The sequence below is a fragment of the Indicator indicator genome, chromosome Z, assembly GCF_027791375.1.
Source record: "Indicator indicator isolate 239-I01 chromosome Z, UM_Iind_1.1, whole genome shotgun sequence".
Taxonomy (NCBI): Eukaryota; Metazoa; Chordata; class Aves; order Piciformes; family Indicatoridae; genus Indicator; species Indicator indicator.
Genome location: NC_072053.1, coordinates 46,655,260 through 46,681,566, shown reverse-complemented (window position 1 = coordinate 46,681,566; position 26,307 = coordinate 46,655,260). Strand labels below are relative to the sequence as shown.

At 40.8% G+C, this 26,307-nt stretch overlaps 1 protein-coding gene across 1 annotated transcript in view; it reads right to left on the bottom strand.

The window, feature by feature from the left end:
* The window catches only part of TRPM6 (transient receptor potential cation channel subfamily M member 6), an 86,684-nt gene that overhangs the window by 45,403 nt on the left and 14,974 nt on the right, over positions 1-26,307 (bottom strand). Inside the window, exons 4-14 of the mRNA XM_054397585.1 lie at positions 25,451-25,631; positions 24,885-25,098; positions 23,367-23,491; positions 22,444-22,615; positions 20,278-20,452; positions 18,987-19,110; positions 17,128-17,200; positions 16,907-17,007; positions 6,994-7,128; positions 6,431-6,484; positions 3,205-3,345 (exon numbers count right to left, since the gene is read on the bottom strand). Of these exons, the coding sequence (XP_054253560.1) occupies positions 3,205-3,345; positions 6,431-6,484; positions 6,994-7,128; positions 16,907-17,007; positions 17,128-17,200; positions 18,987-19,110; positions 20,278-20,452; positions 22,444-22,615; positions 23,367-23,491; positions 24,885-25,098; positions 25,451-25,631 (1,495 nt within the window). The remainder of the gene's footprint in view (positions 1-3,204; positions 3,346-6,430; positions 6,485-6,993; positions 7,129-16,906; positions 17,008-17,127; positions 17,201-18,986; positions 19,111-20,277; positions 20,453-22,443; positions 22,616-23,366; positions 23,492-24,884; positions 25,099-25,450; positions 25,632-26,307) is intronic.

Genomic DNA, 26,307 nt, shown 5'->3' with positions numbered 1-26,307 from the left:
GAGGAGAAAGTTCATCACAGAGAGAGTGGTTGGCCATTGGAATGTGCTGCCCAGGGAGGTGGTGGAGTCACCATCCCTGGAGGTGTTCAAGAGGGGATTGGACGTGGCACTTGGTGCCATGGTTTAGATAGTCATGAGGTTTAGGGTGACAGGTTGGACTCGATGATCTTTGAGGTCTCTTCCAGCCTTCTTGATTCTATGATTCTATGAATCTATGAACTGCTCAAGTATCTCTTTTTAATCACTGTAGTGAGGCAGTGACATACAAGAATCTCTAGCTCTGTGTTTCTACTCATTCCAGTTAATACTTTTACATTATTTCTTCTCATTTTCCCTCATGATCCAAAGGTTCTATTAGTCATTACAACAGTACAAGGGGTGAGAAGTTTGTTGTTTTCTTTTGAACATATGGAAATGCTTCTATTTCAAAAACCAGGGAGAAATCTTATGCAATATATCTGCTCATTCTGTGATATTTGCAATAATATTTGGCTAATTTATTGAGAAGTTTACACTGTCAAGTTAGTGATTTTGGAAAGTAAAGAGGAAAAAATCAAAGCGTAAGCAACTGTTTTCATGCTGTTCTGAGTCAGGTTGTTTGAGGTTTTGTTTGTAGAAGTTATGCTACTGACATGCAGACATGGCACAATGCTATACTGTCCACTCAAGCAGAATGCCAGGATGGAAGGGGACCCCAAGGATCACGTGGCCCTATTTTTCTAGGTACTAGTATAGTTTAAATGAGATGGCCCAGCATCCTGTTGAGTCTTAAAACTGATGAATGTAAGAGAATCTGCTACTTCTCTTGGAAGATCATTGCAATATCTACTTGTTCTCATTGTGGAAATTTTTCTTCTGGAGTCCATTTGGAATCTCCTCAGGAGTAACTTGCACCCATTGCCCCTTATATTTTCCACAGGAATCCTTGTAAAAAGGGGACTCCATCCACGCGCTAGCCACACTTTATGTACTGGTACATTGTAATAAGGCTTCCCCTAAGCCTTCTCTTCTCAAGGCTGAAAAACCCAGTTCTCTCAGCCTTTCTTCATACAGCAGGTCTTCCAGTCCTCTTGATCATTTTTGTGGCCCTTCTCTGGACATTTCTAGTGTGTCTGTATCTTTTTTGTACAGTGGGGACCAAAGCTGCACACTGTACTCAAGGCATGGCCTGACAAGCACTGAGTAGAGTGGGACAATGACTTCTTTACCTGTGCTGGTAACACCCTTGTTGATGCAATCCAGAATCCTGCAGCATATTCTTTACTCATGCTGAGCTTGCTATTCACCAAGACCCCCAGCCAGGTGGATCCCAGCCTGAGGTGCACTCCTAGGTTATGTATTCCCAGGTCCAAGACCTTATATTTGTCCCCATTGAATGTCATAAGGCTCCTACTAGTCCACTCATTCAGACAGATCTTCCTGGAGTGTGACTATCCCTTCTAGAGTGTCAACCTCCCAACTCATTTTGGTGCAGAAGGTACAGAACAGCATGCATATTCAAGCACAACCTCATGCATTCACAAAACCACTGCACCTGTAAGACTTTCTACGTGATGACCAGTGAGTCAAGGAAACAGCTCTGCCAGGCAAACAGCTCAACATGGTGTGCTGGGTTTGCCTGGAAGAAAGTTAATTTTTATTGCAGTGGCTAGTATGGGGCTATGTTTTGGATTTGTGCTGAAAAAAGTGTTGATAACAGAGATGTGTTTGTTATTGCTGAGCAGTGCTCACACACATTCAAGGCCTTTTCTGTTGCTTACCCTGTTAATGAGTAGGCTTGGGTTGCACAAGAAGCAGAGAGGAGACACAGCTGGTACAGCTGACTCCATCTGCCAAAGGGGTATTCTATAACATATGATGCAATGCCCACCATATAAAGCTGTCGGGAAAAGAAGGAATGGAGGAAAGTTCAGGTGTTTGTCTTCCCAAGTAACTGTTACTCATGATGGAGCCCTGGTTTCCTGGAGATGGCTGAACGCCTGCCTGTGGATGGGAAATACTGAACGAATTCCTTGCTTTGATTTGCTTACAGGTGTGGCTTCTGTTTTCTCTATTAAACTGCCTTTATCTCAACGCGTGGGTTTTCTCACTTTTACCCTGCCAGTTCTCTCCTCCATCCTGCCAGTGGGGAAATAAGAAAGTGGCCTTATAGGGCCTAGTTGCCAGCTGGGGTCTGATGGTTTTAAGACTTTTTCATTTTTTCTCATGAAGTTCAAGCAGAGAAAATGAAAGAATGTAAATAAATCACTATTGGGTGTGAGAAAGTAAAATAACGATTGTTCTAAACACTTCCATTGGACAGATAGAAACGTTTAAGAATCTCCACTCAAAACAAGGTTGGGGAGTTGGGCAGATCTCAGCTTGCTTGACTTCTGTCTGCTGCTTCTTTTTTTCTGGCTGAAGATAACATACTGACCTTGACAAGCTAATTCTAACAGCCTCCCTGCTTCTTGACTCTCTGCCTTCTGCCAGGGGGATCTGGGGGGATTCCTTCTGACTGGGGGGGGAAGCCCTGTGGGGGAAGCAAAGGGGGCTTGGTTGTGCTTTTCTGTTGATGGTACGTATTTATAAATGTTGTGGATAGTGTATATTTGTACATATTCATTGCATTTCACCATAGATTGTAGTTTTGCTTGTAAATACAGCTTTCATTTGCTTCCAGACTGCGCTAGCCTGGTTATTTTTAGTGTGGGATAGGGATTTCAGCTCTCACACTGCTATATGGGGTTAAACCACAACACTCGGGCAGGAAGACTGAGCTGCTTCTAAAAGGTAAAACATTTGCTCAAAAGTTGGGTCCGACACCTCCATATTGCTCATCACTGTGCTTGCAGACATGCTCTAAGTCTGGTTAAATGCCTGCTGAATTCAGTATTTCTGAACTTGCAGTGGAAGTTGCAAGAGCAGAAATACACAACAGTTTTGCAAAACAGAAAATGGTAGTTTTTACAGCTGTGTCGATCTTTATTGATGGATGACAAAGCACACAAACCAGCTATCAGACCCAACTAATCACCAGTGGTCTTGAGGAGAACGGAGTTGTCTGTTCTAGTTGTAACCTCCCCACAGTTGTCAAAGACTTATAAAACAGACAAAGATTGCATATGTGTAACTGATGCTCTTCAGACAAACCACAACAACAACCTTAGGTGTCACTTTTTGGCTTTTCTTCGTGAGCAGTCATAGCCATTTCACATAAGTTACCTTATGTTTTCTGTAGAGATCATTGTAGACAATTCGAAAATGCTTCCGCGTATAGCTGCTCCGATAAGCTCCACCAAGGAGGTACTCTATCACCAGCCCAATATCAATGAGTGATATCTTGTAATCCAAAGAAAGGGTGCTCTGAAACATGTAAGGTCACAAGAATTTCATGATGCTTACTAAATGCATCATTCAACCACATCAGAGCCCTACCACTATGAGATGAGTCTGGAAGAGTCAGCTACGGAGAGCTCCTGCATCTGTCAGGAAAGTGTACACACTCATTAGCCCTATGAAATTCTCCTGAGAGGGAGAACACAGGCACAGCCAACATTTTCAGCCTGAAAACTGTGGTATCTACTGCACACACAAATCGTAGGGACAAATATCAAAATGTTCATAAGATCAGCTGCATTTAACTGTGAGGATAATGGTTCTTCAGGTTAATCACTGTCAGAGAGACTGATAAGAGTCTTCCTCTTCCCATAACAAGAGAAAACTACCGTGGTATGATTTCCTCATTTAACCAGTTCATCATTTAGAAAAATGAAGAAGTGAATGAAGCCAATATTTAACAATGCAGAACAATTTCTCAAGACTGGTAATTTCTTGTAGAGGCTTGAGACTGTCATGACAGCAGCTGAATGTGGATTAGCTGCACCTTCTGAGTCACCACTTGTGTTTAAAGCACCACTGCTTCCCAATTCTCCTACACTGTCCCTCCAACACACAAGGTTTGTGGCCAATTCTCTGAAGAACAGATTACCTTCCATGCAAATTTTAGAGATTATTGGTAAAACATTAAACTACTGTTTGTGAAAGTGAAAACGAGCTTAAACACAGATGGAATCAGAGGCATTATGTAATCCTATCAGTTCATTCCTTTTAAACCATTAAAAGCCATTTTCTTCATTAGGCTGATGTACTTTTTCAACACACTTCAGTGGCAAAGTGTGGCAGTTTTAGGCTGATGCCTAGGAAATTTTTCACAGATCTTGAGTAGAAAGTGGTAGAATGTAAATAAATTACCATTGGATGCAAAAGAAAAAATAATGACAAGGTCTAAATAATCCTATTGGTCTGATAACTAACATAAAGTTAGTTGAATAAACTAGCTTTTTCTCAGCTTCTTCGCTCTAGCTGATACTAGCTGGTAGCTTTTGCTTGGATGTTGCTGACCTTGGCTGCATTCTTGTTGTGGCTAAGTATTAACAACCTCTCTGCTTTTCTCCTCTTTCTCTTTCCCTTGTCTCAGGGCAGAGTAGGGGGAAAAGGGGCTATTGGTAGCTCCCTGGTTTTGTCCAGGGAGGGTTCTTGTGTTGTTTGTAAATATTGTATATTTTGTACGAATTCATTACATTTCATATTTCTAGATTGTAGTTTTGCTTGTAAAGATAGCTTCATTTGCTTCCATCCCACTGGGCTAGTCTGGTAATTTTATTTTGGGGATAATTCTCTCAAATTAGCTGGGGAGTAATTTCAACCCATCACACAAGGCTCAGTATAGCTAGCTAAAGTCATCCAGCCCTGACAAACAGAAGGCACCAACATGCTGAGCACTGTGGGGAAAAAGCACGTTTCACTGACTAGAGCTCTGTTATTCAATTAGGCAAACAGTTCCAACTACCTGTATTTGTTGATGCTTCTCTGCACTCAAAAGTATATTTAGTATATTTTATGTTATCAGGTCAGAATGCAATGTATCTCCATTCAAATGTAGCAGCAGTAAAGCTGGCCACACTAACGGAGAAAATATTCCAAAAATCATGTTCACACCACTCTGGTAACTGCCCTAGCTACCGTGTTACCATATTTAATAAGACTGAAACCACACAACGCATTCACAGAGCACTTACGCATACTTGCAGCTCAGGTGAAAAAGGCTTTTCATCAGTTAGACCTGTTTACAGGTCCCAGGTGAGTTTAGCTTACCCAACTACTGAAAGCTATGAAACCGTGTACCCATTTTCTACCTAAATTCTGCTATTCAAAGTGCCAAGATCTTCTCTTTAGATTTCACCTGAATTTTCCCAGTGTCCTGAGATAACCAGGCTATGGAATTTAGGAGAGGGATCATACTAAGAAGCAAATAATTTCAGTACCAAAGAGAAAGACAAAATTCTCAACCTGGAAAAGTTTGATATATTTTCAAAACTTAGTTCTTCCAGTTCTACCTTATAAATTAGACCTCAAATATGTCCATCGTTGAGGAAAAACACAGAAAATAGCTTGCTACGGAGACCAGAATACCCTATCCATAGAACCACTGATGGCACTGAGATGAAATCAACCACAATAAGAAAATCACACCAGAATCCCACTACATGAGACCACAGAACTCTGCAGTCAGACTTATATTTTATTTTATCTTAGCATTCATACCCTGGAAAGAATTAGCCAATTAGTCTAGTTTTGGATCTCCTGCAGTGGAGACTAGATGCAGACAGAACAGCTCACCCCTTCCTAGCTAAGCAGTGCTGTGAGGTACAAGAGATAACAGAAACATGAAATAAATTAACTGTGTAGCTAAATAACAAAGCTAACACTAAACTGCTAACAGAGTCAGTGCTCCATGCAGTAGTCATCCACTGCCACCTTCTGTTCTAGACAGCACAGCACATTAAAATCGTATTGCATCTTGTCATAGCATCTTTTTTTTTTTTTTTTTTTGCTGCTCAACCAGGAAAGCCTTTTATTGAGGGGGGGGGGGGGGGGAAGAAAAGCTTAAAGCAATGAGCATAATTACTGCACTTATTCACTAAGCCTTTCATACAATCTCTTCATGTCACTTTAGTAACTTGAGAAATAGAGTGTGATCTACATAAACTGCATGGCTTTGAAATTAAGGTACAGGACCCTGAGAGCACTCAGTAGTAGTATGCTAGTTAATTGCTTAGGGGAATCAGTGGGATAAATATAAAACCATTTACTAGAAATAGCAATGAACTCATTACTTCTATTCCTAAAATTCCCCCGTATTCATAAAATTATACAGTGGTTTGTGTTGGAACGGACCTTAAAGGTCATGTAGTTACACCCCACCTGCAATGAGCAGGAACATATTCCACTAGATCAGGTTGCTCACCCCATCCATTCTGGCCGTGAACACTTCCAGGCATGGGGTATCTACAACCTCTCTGGGCAACCTGCATTACCTAATAGCAGTGTGCCAGTAGACATTAAATTTCTATGCTACCATTTTTGCTTTCCCAACTCTACACATTACCTGTTTCACATCTTGGACTAGGTGATGCAAAAGTAGATTTGATGGTCCTTGTTTCTATGGTGTGAAAAGAAAAGACAATAAACAAACATGTCAGTCTACATTAGAAAATCAATACAGTAAAAGAAAGCAGCTAAAAGATCTTCAGAACAAGGTACTGTGGTTCAAACTCTTCCCACTCAATTTTCACTACAGACTTCTTCAAAAACATTTCAACACCAATCTGCAACACGTTTACTACCTTAAATCTTGTCATATTTTAGAATGAACTTGGTATCACTTTGGTTATATGATATATGATTTTCAGCAAGATAAGCATGTATCATATACCGGATTAAAAGCAGAACATATTTCTCATGAGTTTCACGTGACTACAAGTCCGATTCATGCCAATGAATCAAGAATAAAAAAAAGTAGGATATCAATTAAAAAACCCATCATTACAATCAAAAATTATCAAAATCCATTAATCTTCAAATAAATTTGTGATCTAATTATTAAATCTCTTAAACAAAACAGTGTTCTTTCTAAACATTCTTATCTGAACTGGGATTTCAAATACTCACTGTATTGTAGAGTTCTTCCAAACGAGATATGGTAAGGAAACGGTGAATGTTCACTCCATGCTCTATTAAGAGTTTCACAAAATCTACACGATCCATCACTAAAGCATCCAGCATTGCCTGTTCCAAGGCTCCAACCTCCAGACAGAGAAAGATGAAGGAAAATCTTAGAAAATTATTGTCTTTTGGAAAAAAATAAAACATCCCTGAACAGCTAGAGGTTGCTTTATCACAATTACTTGTCTCTACATATACTTAAAGTGCACAGCACAAAAGAAAAATATGCTGGAGGAAGCACCTGTTTAAAAAATCCAACAGAGACTGGAGTCTCCATACACTCAACATCTAGAGAGACTTGTACAAATCTACCTTTGTAATCAGGCTGATAATACATTCTCCACTCTTTAATTCACTTCAGAAGCTAATGTATGATAACGCAGAAAGTGGAAGGAAGCCTTTCTTTTTTGACATATGACACAAGCCATTTCAAGGTGCTGTATTTCAAGAACTCTTTATAGAACCTGAAGTTCTTTAAAGCAGACTTCTTTCCAAATATGGGAGAGAATCTGTGTCAGGATAAACTCTCTCAAAGACAACACAAATCAGAGCTCTACCTACAACAGTGTCCAAAGAGTGACAGCACTGTAGTCATGGCACTTGGACAGAGTTCAGCAGGATTTCTACATGCAAAGTAGCAATGGAGTTGGACCTCCAAATGAGGTCTATATAAATCTATATAAAGAACATCTACAGAACGTACATGCACAAAACATGCAATGGGTTGAACAGAAGGAGGACAGCAGCACATAAATGGATCAGGAGCTAGTCCTAACTTGGCCAATTAAGTCAGTCCTTTCCATACACGTTTGTTGTAGCCACTATTCCGCAAACAAGAGCTGGGATACATGCAGACAGAGTACATGGGATTGTGAAAGACTTTCTAGCTGACCAATTGCATGCTGCAAAGAGCAAAACAGTAACATTCCATGTATGCCAAGAACAACACCCTCACATGTTGGAACACACTGCAGAAGCCTCCTTGACATGCTGGCACCACTTATTGGGAAAATATTTTAGTTTATATATGTGGTTGGGTTTTATTGGTTAAGCGATTGATAAGAAAGAGAATTTAAGCAGCTACTTGGAGCAATACTTGAGCTTGGGGGAGGGGGGAGGGCTGCTAAGGACGTCTGTTAGTTAGCTGCTACTCCTATTAAGGCTTCTGGGACTTCGCCTGTCAACTACACTCTAAGACTCTGTAATGCCAGGGATTCTACAATGCTGTAATAAAGGAGTTCTGTGAGGACTTCTGAGAGTCTCTGCTCTCTGCATTTCTGGAATCTTGTTGCTAGACCAGCAACAGGGTTTGTGCACCATTTGTCACCCAATGGCCCCTGAATCAGGGAATTGTGATACATGTTTATGTTTGGCAGAAATGGTTCTGAAAGATGACCAATAAAAGTTACAGAATTGTCACATGTGAAAACAATCTTGCTTATTGTTCCTAATTATTGACATTTCTTTCAGAAATACCGCTGTGATCATTGCTGTATTAAATTTCCTCAAGTAGTCATTCCTTGCCCTGGTATTGTACCTAAAAAGGCTTATATGCTCTCTGGTAACTACTAGAAATACATTCTTCAGTTGTAAAGCCCATTTGAAACTGAATTGACATTTAAGCAGAAACATAGCTACAACTGGTTACATTCTTTAGATTCTGAACTTCTAGAACCAGAGTTCTAAAAGGAAATGGCCACAAACTGCGCATACTTGTTCACTTTTCCTCAAAACACTTCAATATACAATAAAATACTAGACTGCATGGACAATCATCAAAAACCTGCTGTTTAAATCACTAATTCAAAATTTGAACACAACCACAATTACAATGCACAAACTGTAGACCCTGACTATTGCAGGTCTGACAGACGCTGACAGTCAGAGAGGTACTTCTCTTAAGAAACCACATCAAAAGCAAACTCTAAAACTATGCTTGTGCATTTTTCAAATATTTTGTCCTCTTTGCAAAGCATTAAAGAAAATACTGCTATTTAAGATTATTTTTTCCACTTAGCTGAAATAAAAGTTTTCAGGAACACAGGTCACAGAATCACAGGATGTTAGGGCTTGGAAGGGACCTCTGCAGATCACTAAGTCCAATGCCCCTGCCAGAGCAGGACCATATAATCTGGTGCAGGTCACACAGGAATGTATCCAGACAGCTGTTGAAAGTCTCCAGAGAGAGACTCTACAACCTCTCTGGGGAGCTCGTTCCAGTGCTCTGTGATCCTTACAGCAAGGAAGTTCCTCCTCATGTTGAGGTGGAACTTCCTGTGCTATAGTTTACATCCATTGCTCCTTGTTCTATCATAGGGCACAAATGAGAAGAGGCTGCCCCTTCCTTCTTGACACCCAGCGCTCAAATATTTATAAACATTTATTAGATCCCCTCTCAAGTCTTCTCCAGACTAAAAAGCCCCAGGTCTCTCAGCCTCTCCTCATAAGGCATGTGTTCCAGGCACTTAATCATCCTTGTAGCCCTCCATTGGACTCCCTCAAGTAGATTCCTGTCTCTCCTGAATTGGGGAGCCCAGAACTGGATGCAATATTCCAGGTGATGTCTCACTAGGACAGAGTAGAGGGGGAGGAGAACCGCCCTCGATCTGCTAGACACACTCTTCTTAATACACCCCAGGATACCATTGGCCTTCTTGGCCACAAGGGCACTTTGCTGTCCCATGCATAACTTGTTATCCACCAGGACTCCCAGGTCCTTCTTCACAGGGCTGCTCTCCTCCCAGCAGATCACTTTCCAGCATGTACTGGTGCAATTTATTCTTCCTTCCCAGGTGCAGGAATCTGCACTTACCCTTGTTAAATCTCATTAGGTTCCCCTTTGCCCAACTCTCCAGTCTGTCCAAGTCTCACTGAATGGCCACACAGCTGTCAGACATCATTCTATTATTTTTCTTGAAGAAGCCACAGGAAATGTAAGGCTTGTTTATTATAAGCTTTTTACATTCTGCTTGGAGGGGAGAATATACTCATTATCTGACAATTACTTTTCATTCAAAATGGTGCTGAACAATTGCACTGAAATTGATATGCACAGGTACATAGACTTTTTCAAACATACCAGAAGCAAAGGAGCAGGGGGACTGCCTTACAGTGAGCCTGTAAGGCCAGAGGATGATCAAGGTATAAAACAAACACAAAAAGAGATAAGGCTATTGCAGAAAGGATAAATTAATTCAATGCCTCACTGCTCACTACAGAACACGTTAAGAAAGGTCCTACATCAAAGCTTTTCTTTATGTCAGACAAATCTAAGGAACTGTGTCAAATTGAAGTGTCAGAAGAAAAGATTACAGAAATCATCCCCAATGTGACAGCAAATTGTCAGGAGCAGAAGGTATTCATCTAAGAATTCCAGGGAATTGAATTGCAGCTGAAATCATCCTCTTTAACAGGAGAATGGAAGACAGTAGAAAATTGTTGTTGAAAATGCTGAAGGCCTGTACAAGTTGGCATATCAATACAGCTAGAACTTTGTAAGGACAAATATAATGAAGGAACAAAACAAGGAACAAAAATAATAGTGATATGGGTAAATACAAGAGGAAGCAAGGCAGTTATTTTATGGAATTAAAACAGAACTCTACCAGAATTTTGTCAGTGCCAGTGAGGACAAGCTGTCCAGTTGATGCAGCACATGTGTAACCCCACAAAAGCTTTTGATGATGGTTCTCTTGAAGGATTTCTAAACAGAATAAGATGTCACAGGCCAAAATGTCATCCAATTGTTTAATAATTGATTTAAATGGTAGGGGAAAAGATTAACAGTGATAGGAGACCAAGGAAATCCCACATACTGAATACTTATCAATACTACCTGATGATACAAAAAAACATCCCAAAACCATCATAATAAAACTAAACAGGAAAAGGTGCAGAAAAATATCACAGTACAGGCTAACCAGCCAAAAAAACCCCATACCAGGTCAAATTGGTAAATGTGTAATAACATTTGGGAAACAACCCTACCCTACTCAGAAAAAAGTGTTAGTGGACATATCTCCTGAAAGCCTGAATGGAAGTTGGCTATAAGTTGGAAACAAATTAAAAAGGCAAACAGAATACTAGGATTTATACTTAGACGAATATAAAATATTCTATTAAATACTAGTATTGCACTAATTATCTCATTGGAAAACTCCATGTTTTGAATACTGGGCACAGTTCTGGTCTGCCTGTCTCAAAAGATGACTTTAGGACCTGAAAAAAAGTACACACAAGAGTAGAAAATATTTTCAGAAGTACGGAAAAACTGAACAGATTATCACTTTGTGAAACTCAGGAGTAAACGAAGGGGGCTGGATATGCAATAATTCTCTAAAATCTTCTGTGTCAAAGAGATGGGGACTAAGAAAATTACTGTAATTAATTTTTTCCCATATACATAGAAGTATAGAATTGTATAGGTCAGAAAAGACTTTTAAGGTCATCAAGCCTAACTATTAACCTAACACTGACAAGTTCACAACTAAGCCATACTGCTGAGTCCCACTACACATCTTTCAAAGACCTCCAGGGATGGTCACTCAACCGTTTCCCTGGTCAGCCTGTTCCAATGCTTAATAATCCTTTTGGTGAAGAAATTTTTCCTGAAGTCCAATCTCAACCTGTCCTGGTACAATCTGAGGTTGTTTCCTTTTCTCCTATGACTTGTTCCTTGCTAGAAGAGACCAACACCGACCTCACTGTAACCTTTGAGGTAGTTGTAGAGGGTAATAGTCTTCCCTCACCCTCCTTGTCACCAAGGATCAAAAGAGATGAAATGAAGAGACATATAGATGTGGCTCTTTGGGACATGGTTTAGTGGTGGATTTGGTAGTGTTAGATTAGTGGCTGGACTCAATTATCTTAAAGGTCTTTTCCAACCTATTTAATTCTATGATCCTGATGGACACTAATGCATGCAGTATGGGTAACAAACAAGAGGAGCTGGAAGCCTTGGTGCAGCAGCAAAGCTATGACGTAGTTGCCATCACAGAAACGTGGTGGGATGACTCACATGACTGGAGCACTGTATTTGATGGCTACAGGCTCTTGAGGAGAGACAGGCAAGGGAGAAGGGGTGGAGGGGTGGCCCTGTACATTAGGGAGGCTCTGGACGCCACTGAACTGGAGATTAAGGATGATGATGTAAGTGCCTGTGGGTGAGAATTAGAGGAAGGCCAACAAGGCTGACATCCTGGTGGGATTCTGTTATAGACCACCCAACCAGGATGAAGAGGTTGATGAATTACTCTATAAGCAGCTAGAGTCTATTTCAAGATCACCAGACCTTGTTCTTCTGGGTGACTTTAACCTGCCAGATATCTGCTGTGAACTTAACACAGCAGAGAGAAGGCAGTCTAGAAGTTCTTGGAGTGTATGGAGGATAGCTTCTTATCACAGCTGCTGTGTGAGCCTACCAGGGCTAAGGCTTTGCTTGACCTTCTTTCTACAAATAGAGAAGGGCTGGTGGGAGATGTGGTGTTTGGAGGCTGCCTGGGGACCAGTGACCATGAGAAAACTGAGTTTTCAATATGCAGTCAAGCTAAGAGGGGCATCAACAAAACCTCCACTCTGGACTTCCAGAGGGCAGACTTTGGCTTATTTAAGGAACTAACTCATAAAGTACCTTGGGAAACAGCCCCTAAAAACAAAGGGCTCCAGGAGGGATGGACCTACTTCAAGAAAGAAATCTTGAAGGCTCTGGAACAGGCTGTCCCAGTGTACTGGAAGATGAGCCGATGGGATAGACAGCCGGACTGGATGGGCAATGAGCTTCTGAATAAATTAAGTGAAAACAAGAGGGTGTATCACCTTTGGAAAAAAGGGGAGATAACCCAGGAAATGTTTAAGGATATTGCTAGGTCATGTAGGAAAAAATGAGAGAGGCAAAAGCCCATTTAGAACTTAGACTGTCCACTTCTGTGAAAGACAATAAAAAATGTGTTTATAAATATATTAATGGGAAAAGGAGGGGCAAGGACAACCTTCACTCCTTAGTGGACATGGAAGGGAATATAATAACAAAGGATGAGGAAAAGGCAGAGGTACTTAACACCTTCTTTACCTCAATTTTCAATAGTAGGATAGGTTGTCTTCAGGACAACTGGCCTCCTGAGCTGGCAGATGGAGTCAGGGAGCAGTATAGTCCCCCTGTTAATCCAAGAAGCAGTAAGAGACCTGCTGAGCCACTTGGATCCCCACAAGTCTATTAGACCAGATGGGTGTCATGGTAGCGCCATGACACGGCCCAGACAAATCCAGACAGGCCTTAAGATGTCTAGACAGGGTCCCTTTCTCTCCCCTCCTTCCTGCAGGAAAACAGAGCAATGCGGGAAAAAGAACAAAGGAGACAGAACTCCTGCCTGTCTGGTAAACAAGATGTTTATCTGGGTGAGAGCACATAAGCTGACCACTGCTCCCCCAGATACAAGGTCCTTGCTTCTGCCTTTTGTGGTTATAGCCTGGCAGAACGCTTTCCATTGGGCAGCCACACGTTAGCTTCAGTGCCCCATTGGACCACCTGACCTCTGGCATTTTGTATATATACAAGTGCCTTGGTAGTCACCCTTGCCTTACCTTGCCTTGCCTTGCTCAAACCTCACTTCAAGCCTACTTGGACCCATCTCATAGAAGCTGCCTCAAGTTGCCCTGCCCTGCCTCGAGCACCTGGTCCAGAGCCTGGGATAAAGCCACGAGCCATACACAGCAAGTTGGAGAAGCCACAAGCCTAGAAGCCAGATCCACCTATCCTGCTTCCCCTTGCCACTAGAATCGTGCCATGCCTCAGTTTACCCAGAAACCAAGCAAGCACCTGTCGCAAAGTGCGTCATTAACCACCTGCCATCTGCTGAAGCCAGATCAGCCTGGGACCACGTGGTAAACTCTAACACAGCAGCAGCAACATCCCCCATGTGGGTAAAACTAGATGTGAGTAATTAATTCATTGCCTTTTGGGTTTAAAGGTTCTTATCAAGCCTCCCCCCGCTGTAATCGAGCACTACGTGCTCTCGGGGATCTTCTTTTTCCAAGTTGTTGCCTCCTAATTTGCATAGAATCATTTGTGGTTTGCCCTAAGACTACATATTCCCATTGTAAATACATATTCCAACCGTACAACGATCTTATTCAACCAGTTTTGGCATATTTATATAAATAAAGGGTTACAATTTTTATTAATAACCATTTGCCATATTGTTTATTATTGTTGTGAGGGTAATTAATTAATAATCTTCCCCCCTCGACCACAACAAAGGGGTCCATCCTAGGGTAATAAGACAGCTGGCAGATGAGCTTGCCAAGCCACTGTCCGTCACTTTTCAACAATCCTGGATCATTGGTGACGTCCCTGATGACTGGAAGCTGGGCAATGTGATGCCCATCCACAAGAAGGGCTGGATGGAGGAGCCAGGGGATTCCAGGCCTGTCAGCCCGACCTCAGTGCCAGGCAAGGTTATGGAACAGGTTATCTTGAGTGCAATCACACAGCATCTGCAGGATGGCCAAGGGATCAGGTCCAGCCAACATGGATTTAGGAAGGGCAGGTCCTGCCTGACCAACCTGATCTCCTTCTATGACCAGGTGACCCACCTGGTGGATGTGGGGAAGGCTGTGGATGCAGTCTACCTGGACTTCAGCAAGGCCTTTGACATTGTTCCCCACAGCAAACTCCTGGCCAAGCTGTCAGCCTGTGGCTTGGACAGGAGCACTCTGTGCTGGGTTAGGAACTGGCTGGAGGGCCGAGCCCAGAGAGTGGTGGTGAATGGTGCCACATCCAGCTGGTAGCCTGTCACTAGTGGTGTCCCCCAGTGATCAGTGCTGGGCCCCATCCTGTTCAATATCATTAGTGATGATCTGGATGAGGGGATTGAGTGCACCAGCAGTAAATTTGCAGATGACACCAAGCTAGGAGCAGGAGTTGATCTGTAAGAGGGTAGAAGGGCTCTGCAGAGGGACCTTGACAGGCTGGAAGACGGGCACAGTTCAACATCGAGATTGAACAAGTCTAAGAGCCAAATTCTATACATTGGCCACAATAACCTCATGCAGAGCTACAGACTGGGGACAGAGTGGCTGGAGAGCAGCCAGGCAGAAAGGGACTTCAGGGTACTGGAGGACAGTAGGCTCAACATGAGCCAGCAGGGTGCCCAGGTGGCCAAGAAGGCCAAAGGCATCCTGGCCTGTATCAGGAATAGTGTGGCCAGCAGGAGTAGGGAAGTCATTCTGCCCCTGTACTCAGCACTGGTTAGACCACAGCTTGAGTACTGTGTCCAGTTCTGGGCCCCTCAGTTCAAGAGTTGCTCGAATGTGTCCAGAGAAGGGCAACACAGCTGGTGAGGGGTCGGGAGCATAAGCCCTATGAGGAATGGCTGAGGGAGCTGGGGTTGTTTAGCCTGGACAAGAGGAGGCTCAGGGGAGACCTCATTGCTGTCTACAACTACCTGAAGGATGGTTGTAGACAGGTGGGGGTTGGTCTCTTCTCCCAGGCAACCAGCAACAGAACAGGAGGACACAGTCTCAAGCTGTGTAGGGGCAAGTTTAGGCTTGATCTTTAAAAGAAGTTCTTCACAGAAAGAGTGATTGCCCATTGGAATGGGCTGCCCAGGGAGGTAGTGGGGTCAGCATCCCTGGAGGTGTTTAAGAAAAGACCGGGTGAGGCACTTAGTGCCATGGTTTACTTGATTAGTTAGAGTTGGGTGATTAGATGGACTTGATGATCTTGGAGGTTTCTTCCAACCTGGCTGATTCTGTGATTCTGTGATGATTCTATTACCATATAATTTATACTAATTCACTAGCCAAAGCAAGTTTCACTTGCCACCTTTCTCATGTTAATGCAAAGAAATGGTAGTGAATGGAGTCCATAGAGATAGCAACAAAAAATCCTTTAATTCATGGATGCCCACTTGTAGACATCTCAGGCATAATTTGCCATGCATTCAGCCTTATATACCACTGGAAAATATGTACTGGTGATTAACAAAATCATCTCTCTTGTTGCATCAAACAACTAGATACAGTCAATCAAAACAAATATATGCACTGCCCATTTACCAAAGTTACCTTGTAAAGAAGAAAAGGCACTCAAAACAAACATAAAAAATAACCTTGTAGTTTTTAGAAGACAAAACTTTTAAAGTACTTCTGGGAAGCATAAATTCTTGAAAAAAATACTCAGATCAAATGAGAATGGCATGTGTTGAGGTACACACAATTTTATATTTATCATCAATAAGAATTGTATTTTGCACATAAAAACTGACTTAAGGAGGGTTATACTTAAGTACTGGATTACAGGGCTGATTCAACTGCTATGGTATGTTTTTTCACACACAGGTAGGTCTAAAACGTGGCTTGCTTTGATTGCAGCTCTTCCTAAGAGACAATGTCTGAAATACATGGTAACATCATAAAGACTGTTATTTCTGTATTTCCCTGTAGACCTATGAAAATAGAGGCAATAATCCTTTGGAGTTTACTCCTCTGGAGAATAAAGTACTCTAGCTACAATGAAATACCCTTGACCACCAGTAAGTATCAACACAGACTTGAGAAATACCTATCTGGATGGCCCACAGAAACAATTTTTAAAAGCTAGCAGTGAAAACTACAGGAATTTTAGATATCACTTCTTCTCTGGAGAAACAAATGTGTTTGATTTCTCATCTGATGCACTCTGCAGTTGATTACTTCACAGTTCTAAAAATAACACTTCTGCAAAATGGAAGACAATAACCTCAGAAGACTGACTCCAAGCATAAAATTATTCCTTAATTAAAGCTTGAAAAATGCAAATCATGGGAAATTAGTCATCATAATAAAGTGTAAAGTCACTGTGAAATATAAAAAGTCATAATACCTTCCAGTGCTGTCCATAAACCAGTATGTGTTTCTTGGCAATATCTAGCTGGTTCCAGGCCAATGCTAAATCCAGTTGATCTGAAGCAGACATATTTGTACCTAGGAAACATGTAAAATACCAAGAAGTTTTCACATATCGATGTTACTCCTTGGCTTCGAAAAGGTAAGCCAATGGGAGTGTAGGTCAGATGAAAACAGGTCATACTTTTAGATAGGTACCTTTCAAGAGTGCAGTGAGAATTGCCAAATCAGAGTCCTGCTGATCTTCTGACTCTGCATCAAATATGGTTATCTGTTAGAATAACAGAAATACAATATTTTGAGATAAGGCAGAGAAGTGTGTAGTTATTTCTTCTTGGAAAGGGCCATGACAGATTAAATCATACACATTTCAGTGCAAGCAATGTCAAAGGCCCAGACAAAAGTCTGTTATTCAAGACACAAACCGTACAGTTTTGATTTTTAATACAATGGCATCCTGGGCAAACTAGGATCACCCTACTGCATAATAACACAGGTCTGCTTCCTCTTCATTAGACTTTAAAGCTGAGAAATGTAAAAATGCAACATGGTTGACATCTACTCGGCTTTCAACTAGAAAACAGACATTCAAAGTGAAGCAACAATAATAAAACATGTTGGGTAGTTTACATTTCAGTGATCACTCTTACAGGTGTCATCAGTCCTGTGACAAATATTTAGTACTCCATCATGTATGATAAGTCAAGGCAGACTGGTGAAGTTTCCAGTTACTGGAAAAGGGGAAATATAACCCTCATTTTTAACATAAAGCTAGAAAAAGAAGTCTTGGGGAACTACAGGCTGATTAGTTTCACTTCTGTGTTCAGTAAGATCTTAGAGCAGATGACTCTGGGAACCATACTAAGACACATGGAAAAGAGAGAGGTGGTTGGTGACAGGCAGCGTGGCTTGACCCAGGGTAAATTGTGTCTGACGAACTTGGTAGCCTTCTTACAATGGAGTTACAACATTGGTGGATAAGGGAACAGCAACTGATGTTATCTCTTAGAGGTCTTTTCCAACCAAAACAATTCTATGATTCTACCTGGACTTGCACAAATCATTTGACACTGTCCCTCATAACATCCTTGTATCTAAACTGGAGATACAGCTGGACCACACAGTGGTTAAGGAATACGCTGTATGGTCACACTCAAAGAGCTGTGGTCAGTGGCTTGATGTCCATGTGGAAACCAACAAGGAAGACACAGACTTGCTCAAGTGGGCCACGAAGATGATCAAGGGGCTGAAGCAGCTCCCATGTTAGGACAGGCTGAGAGAGTTTGGGTTGTTCATTTTGGAAAAGAGAAGGATCCTGGGAAACCATAAAGGGGGCCTATAGGAAAGATGGTAAAGACCTGGGGAGTGTACTGACAGAACGAGGGATAATGGTTTTAAATGTAAAGTGAGCAGATTTATTTTAGGTATTAGGAAGAAATTCTTTACTGTGAAGGTGGTAAGGCACTAGAACAAGATGCCTAAAGAAATGGCACCCTATCATAGGAAGTGTTCAAGGCCAGGTTGGCAACTAAGCCTAGTGGAAGGTGACCTTGCCCATAACAAGGAGGTTGGAACTAAATGATCTTTAAGGTTGCTTCCAATCCAAACCATTCTATGATTCTACTCACAAATCATCACTTCAGCCTCTAAATATGCCAGCGCATTTAAAAAATACATTTTAATACCCAGAGACAATTTCCTGCACAGTTCTAAGTAAAAGAAAAGATGAAAATATTTCTAAATTACAAGTAAGACAATAACAGAGAAAAAACAAACAAACAAAAACAACAACAACAAAAAACCACCTACTTAATCTTTCCTGTGAAAGCAAAGATGTCTGGCTTTTTATCAGAAAGGCTGCCATTTCCTAAGCAACCACTGAGACTTGGGAAGTTAACTGAAGAGACTTTGTGGATCTACTCGATATACAAATTCACCCAAACATTGTTGTGTATTAGAGATAACACCATTATTAGTGTTATGTCTACACCAGCCCAGTACAAAAATTTACACAGTAAATGAAGATATACTAAACACAGAGCATGAACCTCACTCACAGACTCTCTGTGCTCCATGCATTCCATCAAAATATGAAATAGGTGACTGGATTGTTTCTGACCCAAGCTAAAAGTGTTTTGCATCATCACTAAGATTTCTTCTTTCACCTGAGGGCGCAGTTCCCTGAAAAGAGATAAATAAGCAAGAATACATATATACATAGTTTCCAAACCAAATGACACCTCAAAAAAAGACAGAACTTTTGCAATGCAGAGATATATGAGAAATATCTTCTACTTCTCTGTTGACCTATCCCTGCCTTCCTTCCACAAAACGAAGCAAAGGCATTCCACAATAATAATTCACACAGAATTAATTCTGATCATGCATATATAGTGTTGGAAATAGAATAAATGAAAAATGTAATTTTCAAAGGACTGTCTGTGAATATAAAGATAAAAGTCACTAAAAGCTTAGCAGACTTAATTTTGTTAAAAGATCAAAGATATGGAAGAAAAACCAAGTGAAGAAAAAAGTTCACAATGCAATACAGAAGGGAAAAATATAAACACCCCCTCCCCCCAAAATATTTAGGAAAGATAATAAGTACACTATTAGGATAGAAAGGTTATTAAATTGTTAATTTTTTTTTTAATGGAAAAAACCCTAGCCACCTTTATAAAATTTTACTTATTATTTAAAAAGCCTTGATTTTCAAAAACTTTCACAAAAATATTAATCGTCTATAAAAAATACATATATACATATATTCCTTTATTCCATCAAGTTTAATAGAGTCTGCAGCTGAGGCTGTGCTGGAGGTGACATAAAGGGTTACAGTCAGATGAAGATGAAAATTTGAGTTACCACTGGGTAAACCAAAGCCAAAGAATCCTAGTCCTCCTCTTATACCAGTCTGAGGCTCCTACAGCAACTAACCCCATCCCTAGTCTCAAAAGCTTTATGCAAAACAAGTCCCAGCCCACTTAAAGAATACTGATGGCAGGAAAAAAGGACTAAGTCAAAACCTAAGCAGGCACTCTGGGGTCATCCAGCAGTGTCCCTTGCCAAAAGCAAGAAATGTTATAATATCTCAAGATGGCTAGATGTGGTTTCTTTCTCCTCTTCAAAAGCCATAGTAAATTCTGCAGAATAATTCTTTCAGCCCCAGTTTGAAGCAGGGAAGGAAGAAATTCTGCTCTAACTTCACTGAAGTAAAATCCAGCAAAAAGACCATGGTGAAGTAATTGCTACAATCATTAGCAATTATCTCAGTGGTTTTGAATAGGTGTTTTCAGGTCCCTCCCAGTACAACAGACCAAAGTGGAGGAGCATCATCTCACTACTCACCCTGTATCACCCATGTGTTTATGGGTAAAAGCCAGGATATCTGCAGCTCTGCCAGTGCCCTCATAGACCACCACAGGGACAGCTGGGTTGGCCCTCATATATTCCCACACCATCAGGATCACGTTTGGGCCTCCTTCCACCACCAACCCAACTATGGGTACACCTTGGCCCATTCCTGTTTCAAAACACACCTAACCAGTTACAAACAGGTTTCAGTCACACACAAAAAAATATCAGAACATCTGGCAAATAAATACTCATGAAGAATTCGCTTATATGGTTCAGTGGAGAGGAAGTCATGGCTTCACCAACTCTAATTTGACTTACATGTTTGCAGACTGTCACAGAAGTTCTGAAACCAGATCAAAAAGACCATGAACACCTTGAGGAGGAATAATACACCGCACCAGTACAGGCTAGGAGGTGATCTGTTGGAGAGCAGCCATGTGGAGAGGAACCTGGGAGTCCTGGTGGATAACGAGATATCCATGGGACAGCAATGTGCCCTTGTGGCCAAGAGGATCAATGGGATCCTGGGGTGCATTAAGAAGAGTGTGTCCAGCAGATCGAGGGAGGTTCTCCTCCTCCTCTACTCTGCCCTGGTGAGACCTCATCTTGAGTACTGCATTCAGTTTTGGGCTCCCCAGTTTAGGAGGGACATGGACCTGCTGGAGAGGGTCCAGCGGAGGGCTGTGAGGATGCTTAGGGGACTGGAGCCCTGCCTTATGAGAAGAGGCTGAGGGACCTGGGGCTTTTTAGTCTGGAGAAGAGAAGACTTAGAGGGGATTTAATATTTTAAAATGTTTATAAATATCTGAGGGCTGGGTGTCAAGAGGCAGGAGACAAGCTCTTCTCACTTGCTCCCTGTGATAGGACAAGGGGCAATGGATATAAACTACAACACAAGAGATTCCACCTCAATATAAGGAATTTCTTCACTGTGAAGGTCACAGAGCACTGGAACAGGGTCCCCAGAGAGTCTCCTCTGGAGACTTTCAAGGCCCGTCTAGATGCGTTCCTCTATGACCTGAGCTAGATTGTATGGTCCTGCTTTGGCAGTCTGGGTTGGACTCAATGACCTCTTTGGGTCCTTTCCAACCCCTGACATCCTGTGATCCTGTGAACACCTCCTCATAAAATTTTAAGCTACCCTAGCATTGAAAACTAGAAATAACCTTCAAAATATCCCTCTGCTCGTTATAATAACTCTTACACACAAAGATATTGACAGTGCATGAAAACTGGTCAGTATCCATTTCTTTATCTATACACAGAGAAAAGTAATCAGGCACTTCTTTAGAGACATTGTAAAATTTCACAGCAGCAGTGTTTTTTTTTTTTTTAAATCAGAAATAAAATTTTGAACAATATGAAACAGAAAAAATGACATAAAATATGACTTGTACACCGCATAACAAGAAAAGCCTAAGTAAGAAGCTCTAAATATGGACACATTAAAAACTGTAATTTATGAAGTCCATAAATACTATCATGTGAGCAAGGATTCAACATCACAACCCTGTAATGTCTTCTTAACATACCCTATGATTTAAATCTCAAGATTAAAAGTAAATTTCCACACATAATTTATACAATCTAGTGCACAAAAATAAATACTTGCCTGTGTAATAATTATTTCATTCATGATTTCTACATCATAACTCTGTTATGGCATAACTTGTATAGGCAAGCAAGAGAAATTACATAATCCAACAAACATTGACTGAACATATTCCTTTCACAACCAGTCTGTTTCTGTACCTGAGGACATCACAGGCTTGCAATACAAAGAGTGATAAGGATAAAAGCAACGAATGGGGGAAGAACCTAGCAAAACGCTGGGAAACTATCTAGTGTTGATAGAGACCATGCAAAATTGCAAAGTGAGCAAATACTCAATACTTACCAAATAATCTCAGTGATTTAGGTGTCTACAACTGAGAAACCAAAATGCAAGTTAGCCCAAATGCAATAATGACTTACAAAAATGTTGTCCTTTTCACTTTCCTGATATACAGACTTCAAGACACCTGCAATTAATAACTTTCAACCTCAGTGAGATCTATGGCAAATGAAAATGCACAACGTGTAATGTGGAATGTCGAGTACCTCCACAACTTTCAGGATAGGTTTTTATGTCATAAAGCTGACTACAGCAGCACTCACTTGTGTGTATTTTTTGAAGTGATATGTACTTCTCCAAATTCCTCCTGAGCATCATTTCATTCCCATATTTGCCTACTGTCCCATCATCTACCATTAGAAAATGAGAATGCATGCTGTTGAGGGTACTTAGCTTGCTGAGTGGATTACCAAGAGTCTGGTACAGGCAAACTACCTAAAGGAAAAAAAAAAAACACCACCACATTTATGTTGCCTCATTTGTATGTATTTCTTCATCATATTATGATCTTTTGAAAGTCTCTATCATGCTTTTTTGCTGAACCATTCAAACACAGGTTTTCATTTGATTCTTAACAGAAAAACCACAATTAATATCACAGAATATACTTCTGATTAGGCTTGCAGTCCTTAGTCAGAGCCACTGCCTTACCTTTCTATTCAACAGTTGATCCACGATGGCATATTTGCCCTGAGTGTATTCTCATTAAAAACATGTGACCTATCATTTATTTGGGATGAAAAACAGTTGTCAAGTGCTTTTAGACAGTTATGCAGACTGTGCCCTTATATTGGCAGTCACATAAAGTTATGAATAGAAATCACACATACTCATAACCTTTTTATGTACACCGTTAACCTGATTGCTTATTCTGAATCATGCGAATATAGAAAAAAATCATTGACAATCACAAGAGAATTGCCTAAATAATTTCAATATTTCAGCAAGTAATGACAATTCCTTGTAAGACAAGATACATTTTAGAAGTTCTAATCTATGTACGAAAAGCAAAATACAGAGTCTCAATATGTCACTGAATTTTACTCCTGAGCAAAATGTAAGCCTCTATTACTGAGAAAAAAATATCAGTCCAGAAAAATGAAGTGAGCATAAAATAAAGTATGCAAGAAAGCTGTAACATCCTCTGAACATGAAGGCTTTTCTTACTAACATGTCTTCAACTCACATCTTTTCCAATGAGATCCCTTTGGTTCTCAATGACACCCCATGGAGGAATCCCAACAGCACACATCTTTCTCAGGTGTGGTGAGGCACGGCCTTTCAGTGCATCTCCCACATGCCTGGACACTCCTAAACAGATAATTAAATCATCATTTTTCATCTACATTCAGAGACCTGGTACAGAACACCAATGCAAGGATTTCCCATAACTAAATTTACTCAATGGTTATGTTTTAATCAGAAACCAACAACCCCATCCAAACTGCATATTTGACACACACAGCAAGAATTGTAAGCCTGTCGTAATGTACCAATGCTTCAAACTCAACACATATTTCTAACTAATAACACCTACATACATTGCCAAAGGTGTTTTCTACCTCCATAAAATGTCATTATTTACATAAATGCAAGTGACAGTTCTCCTGTACAGTCACAAGACTGATTAAAAGCTAAGAAAGTAAAACTGTTTTGTTCTGTGTCTTACTGACTCCCTGTTTTTGACAACAGTCTACAGGGAGTTTCGGGTACTACTAATAGGTTAGTTAATGGATGATCCAAATTTAAAACTTTCCTTATTATAAAACACAAATTGAATTTAGATTTGAAAACTGTTTCAAAACCATCAATAACAGTCCTGGGAACTAAAATATTTTAATGAAGCAAATAAAATTGACTGCAAATAGCTTCTGGTTATCTACTATCAATGCTTCTTATTACATGCACAATAATCTGCTCTTTAATAGAAAAAAACCCTAAAATACGCAGAATGCCTGTCAACAGCAAAGGACATGATGTCACTCTTTGAATTATGCAGAGTTTCTTTTTAAAAACATTTTATGCTAAAATATCATAATATAACAGTGTGAGAGTTGAAATCCCCCTCCCCCACTAACCGGGCTAGCTCAGTCTGGAAGCAAATGAAAGCTGTATTGACAAGCAAAACTACAATCTATGATGAAATGCAATGAATATGTACAAATATACACTATTCACAACATTTACAAATGTGTACAATCAACAGAAAAACACCACCTGGCTTCCCCCTCCCCTCGAGGGGTTGTGCTTCTTCCCCGAGGGGCCTCCCCCCCAGCCAGAAGGAATTCCCCCAGACTCCCCTGGCAGAAGGCAGAGAGTCAAGAAGCAGAGAGGCTGTTAGACTTAGCTTGTCAAGGTCAGTGTGTTATCTTCAGCCAGAAAAGAAGAAGCAGGCAGACAGAAGCCGAGCAAGCTGAGACTGCCAAACCCTCCAACCTTGTTTTGAGTGGAGATTCTTAAACACTTCTATCTGTCCAATGGAAGTGTTTAGAATAATCATTATTTTGCTTTCTTACACCCAATAGTGATTTATTTACATTCTTTCACTTTCTCTGCTCGAACTTTGTGAAGAAAATTTAAAAACAGAGCCATAAAACCATCACACATAAACTATCAGAAAAGTTTTATATTGCCCTATATGTATACGCTTGTGTGCAAAGAAAGGACACCAGAGGAAGACTGAAACGAAGAATAGTTACACTACCACTGTTGATGCCTTCTGTAATTATCCATGCTCCTGTAGTCTCAGCAGCCTTCACCAATCCTTTGCTGAAAACCGTCTTCACCTTTGAAGGAAGCTTGAAGTTTTGAATGCCTCCATGAACAGAGATCACTAGCTTTGGCAACTCCATCTGCCATTCTTTAACCATCAGGTGCAACAGTTGATCCAAATTGCTATCATAAGAGAGTCTAATATACTGTAAGAAATAATGAGTAAAACAAAGATGCTTTAAATACTCAAGAGAAAAAAATAATGTATCTTACAAAGTTCTCAGCATTAACAACTTAAAGCTTTTGTGCAAGATTAGAACTTTTACAATACAGCTATCATGTCAGTACAAGAATACATCAGTGAGCAATACAGGCAGCAAGAAAGACTACACTCAATCACTGTAAAGTTTAGTGTAAAAATACACACAGTATAACCTGATTTACATGCAGATTCCCCTGCCTTCTTAAGACAATCTGATATTCATCCAGAGCCACTTTTTGCCTTTCTTATGCTGAAATGATAAGTAAAGTCAGACATATAAATGCAGCATCTATTACCTTGGCATGGTAAATGTGATCTCCATCTTGAAAATTGATGGTACCAAATGCATCTGTTGGACTCATCTTTGTGTGGGTTTGCACAGACCATTCTCCACCATCTCTCTGTGGAGCAACCTGATAAACAGGCCAGCTACAGTCTACTCCTGGGTGGTCCCCAATCAATCGTCCACAGCAACACCTCACATAAAAAATAAAGAAATTATTTATATCAAACTGTAGCGATTTCAGGCCCAGGTGCAGCCAAGCCTCAATTGGTCATTCACAAAACTGCCTCACACCCACTTCAGGTGGGTGAGCAAATTGTGAGCAAAATGCAAAAAAACCCCATGGGCTGAGACAAGGAGAGTTTAATAGAACAGTACAAAGAATGAACAAGTGGAATAGTAATATATAAAATCAGTAACATAATATGCAACATGTGCCAGAACCCACTACCAGGCAATCATCATCACTCCCCGCACCAGCCCGCACCAGCCCCCACCCCCTCTACTCCTTACATAGCAGGCACAGTTATGTAATGGAATACCCCACTGACTGGCTCAGCAGGCTGTCCTGAGTGTAGCCCCTCTCAGCTTCTTGAGAAGAAAACTAACCTATTCTAGCCAAACCCAGGACATTGCCCAGTTTTGGATATGGAAATATCCATTGCCCAGCAGACGTATTTAAAAATCAACATTACACAATTTAATTCACTGGTTCTTCGCACCCAAAATTAGACCATCCTGTGGTACACAGTGGACCTCTCCATGCTTCTTCATTACCCAAGAGCTGCACCCAGGTCCTAGGGCAAAACCAATCCTGTGAATGGGTTTGCCTTTGCCTGAAGCAGGACTAACATGGACAGTCTTCCCTAA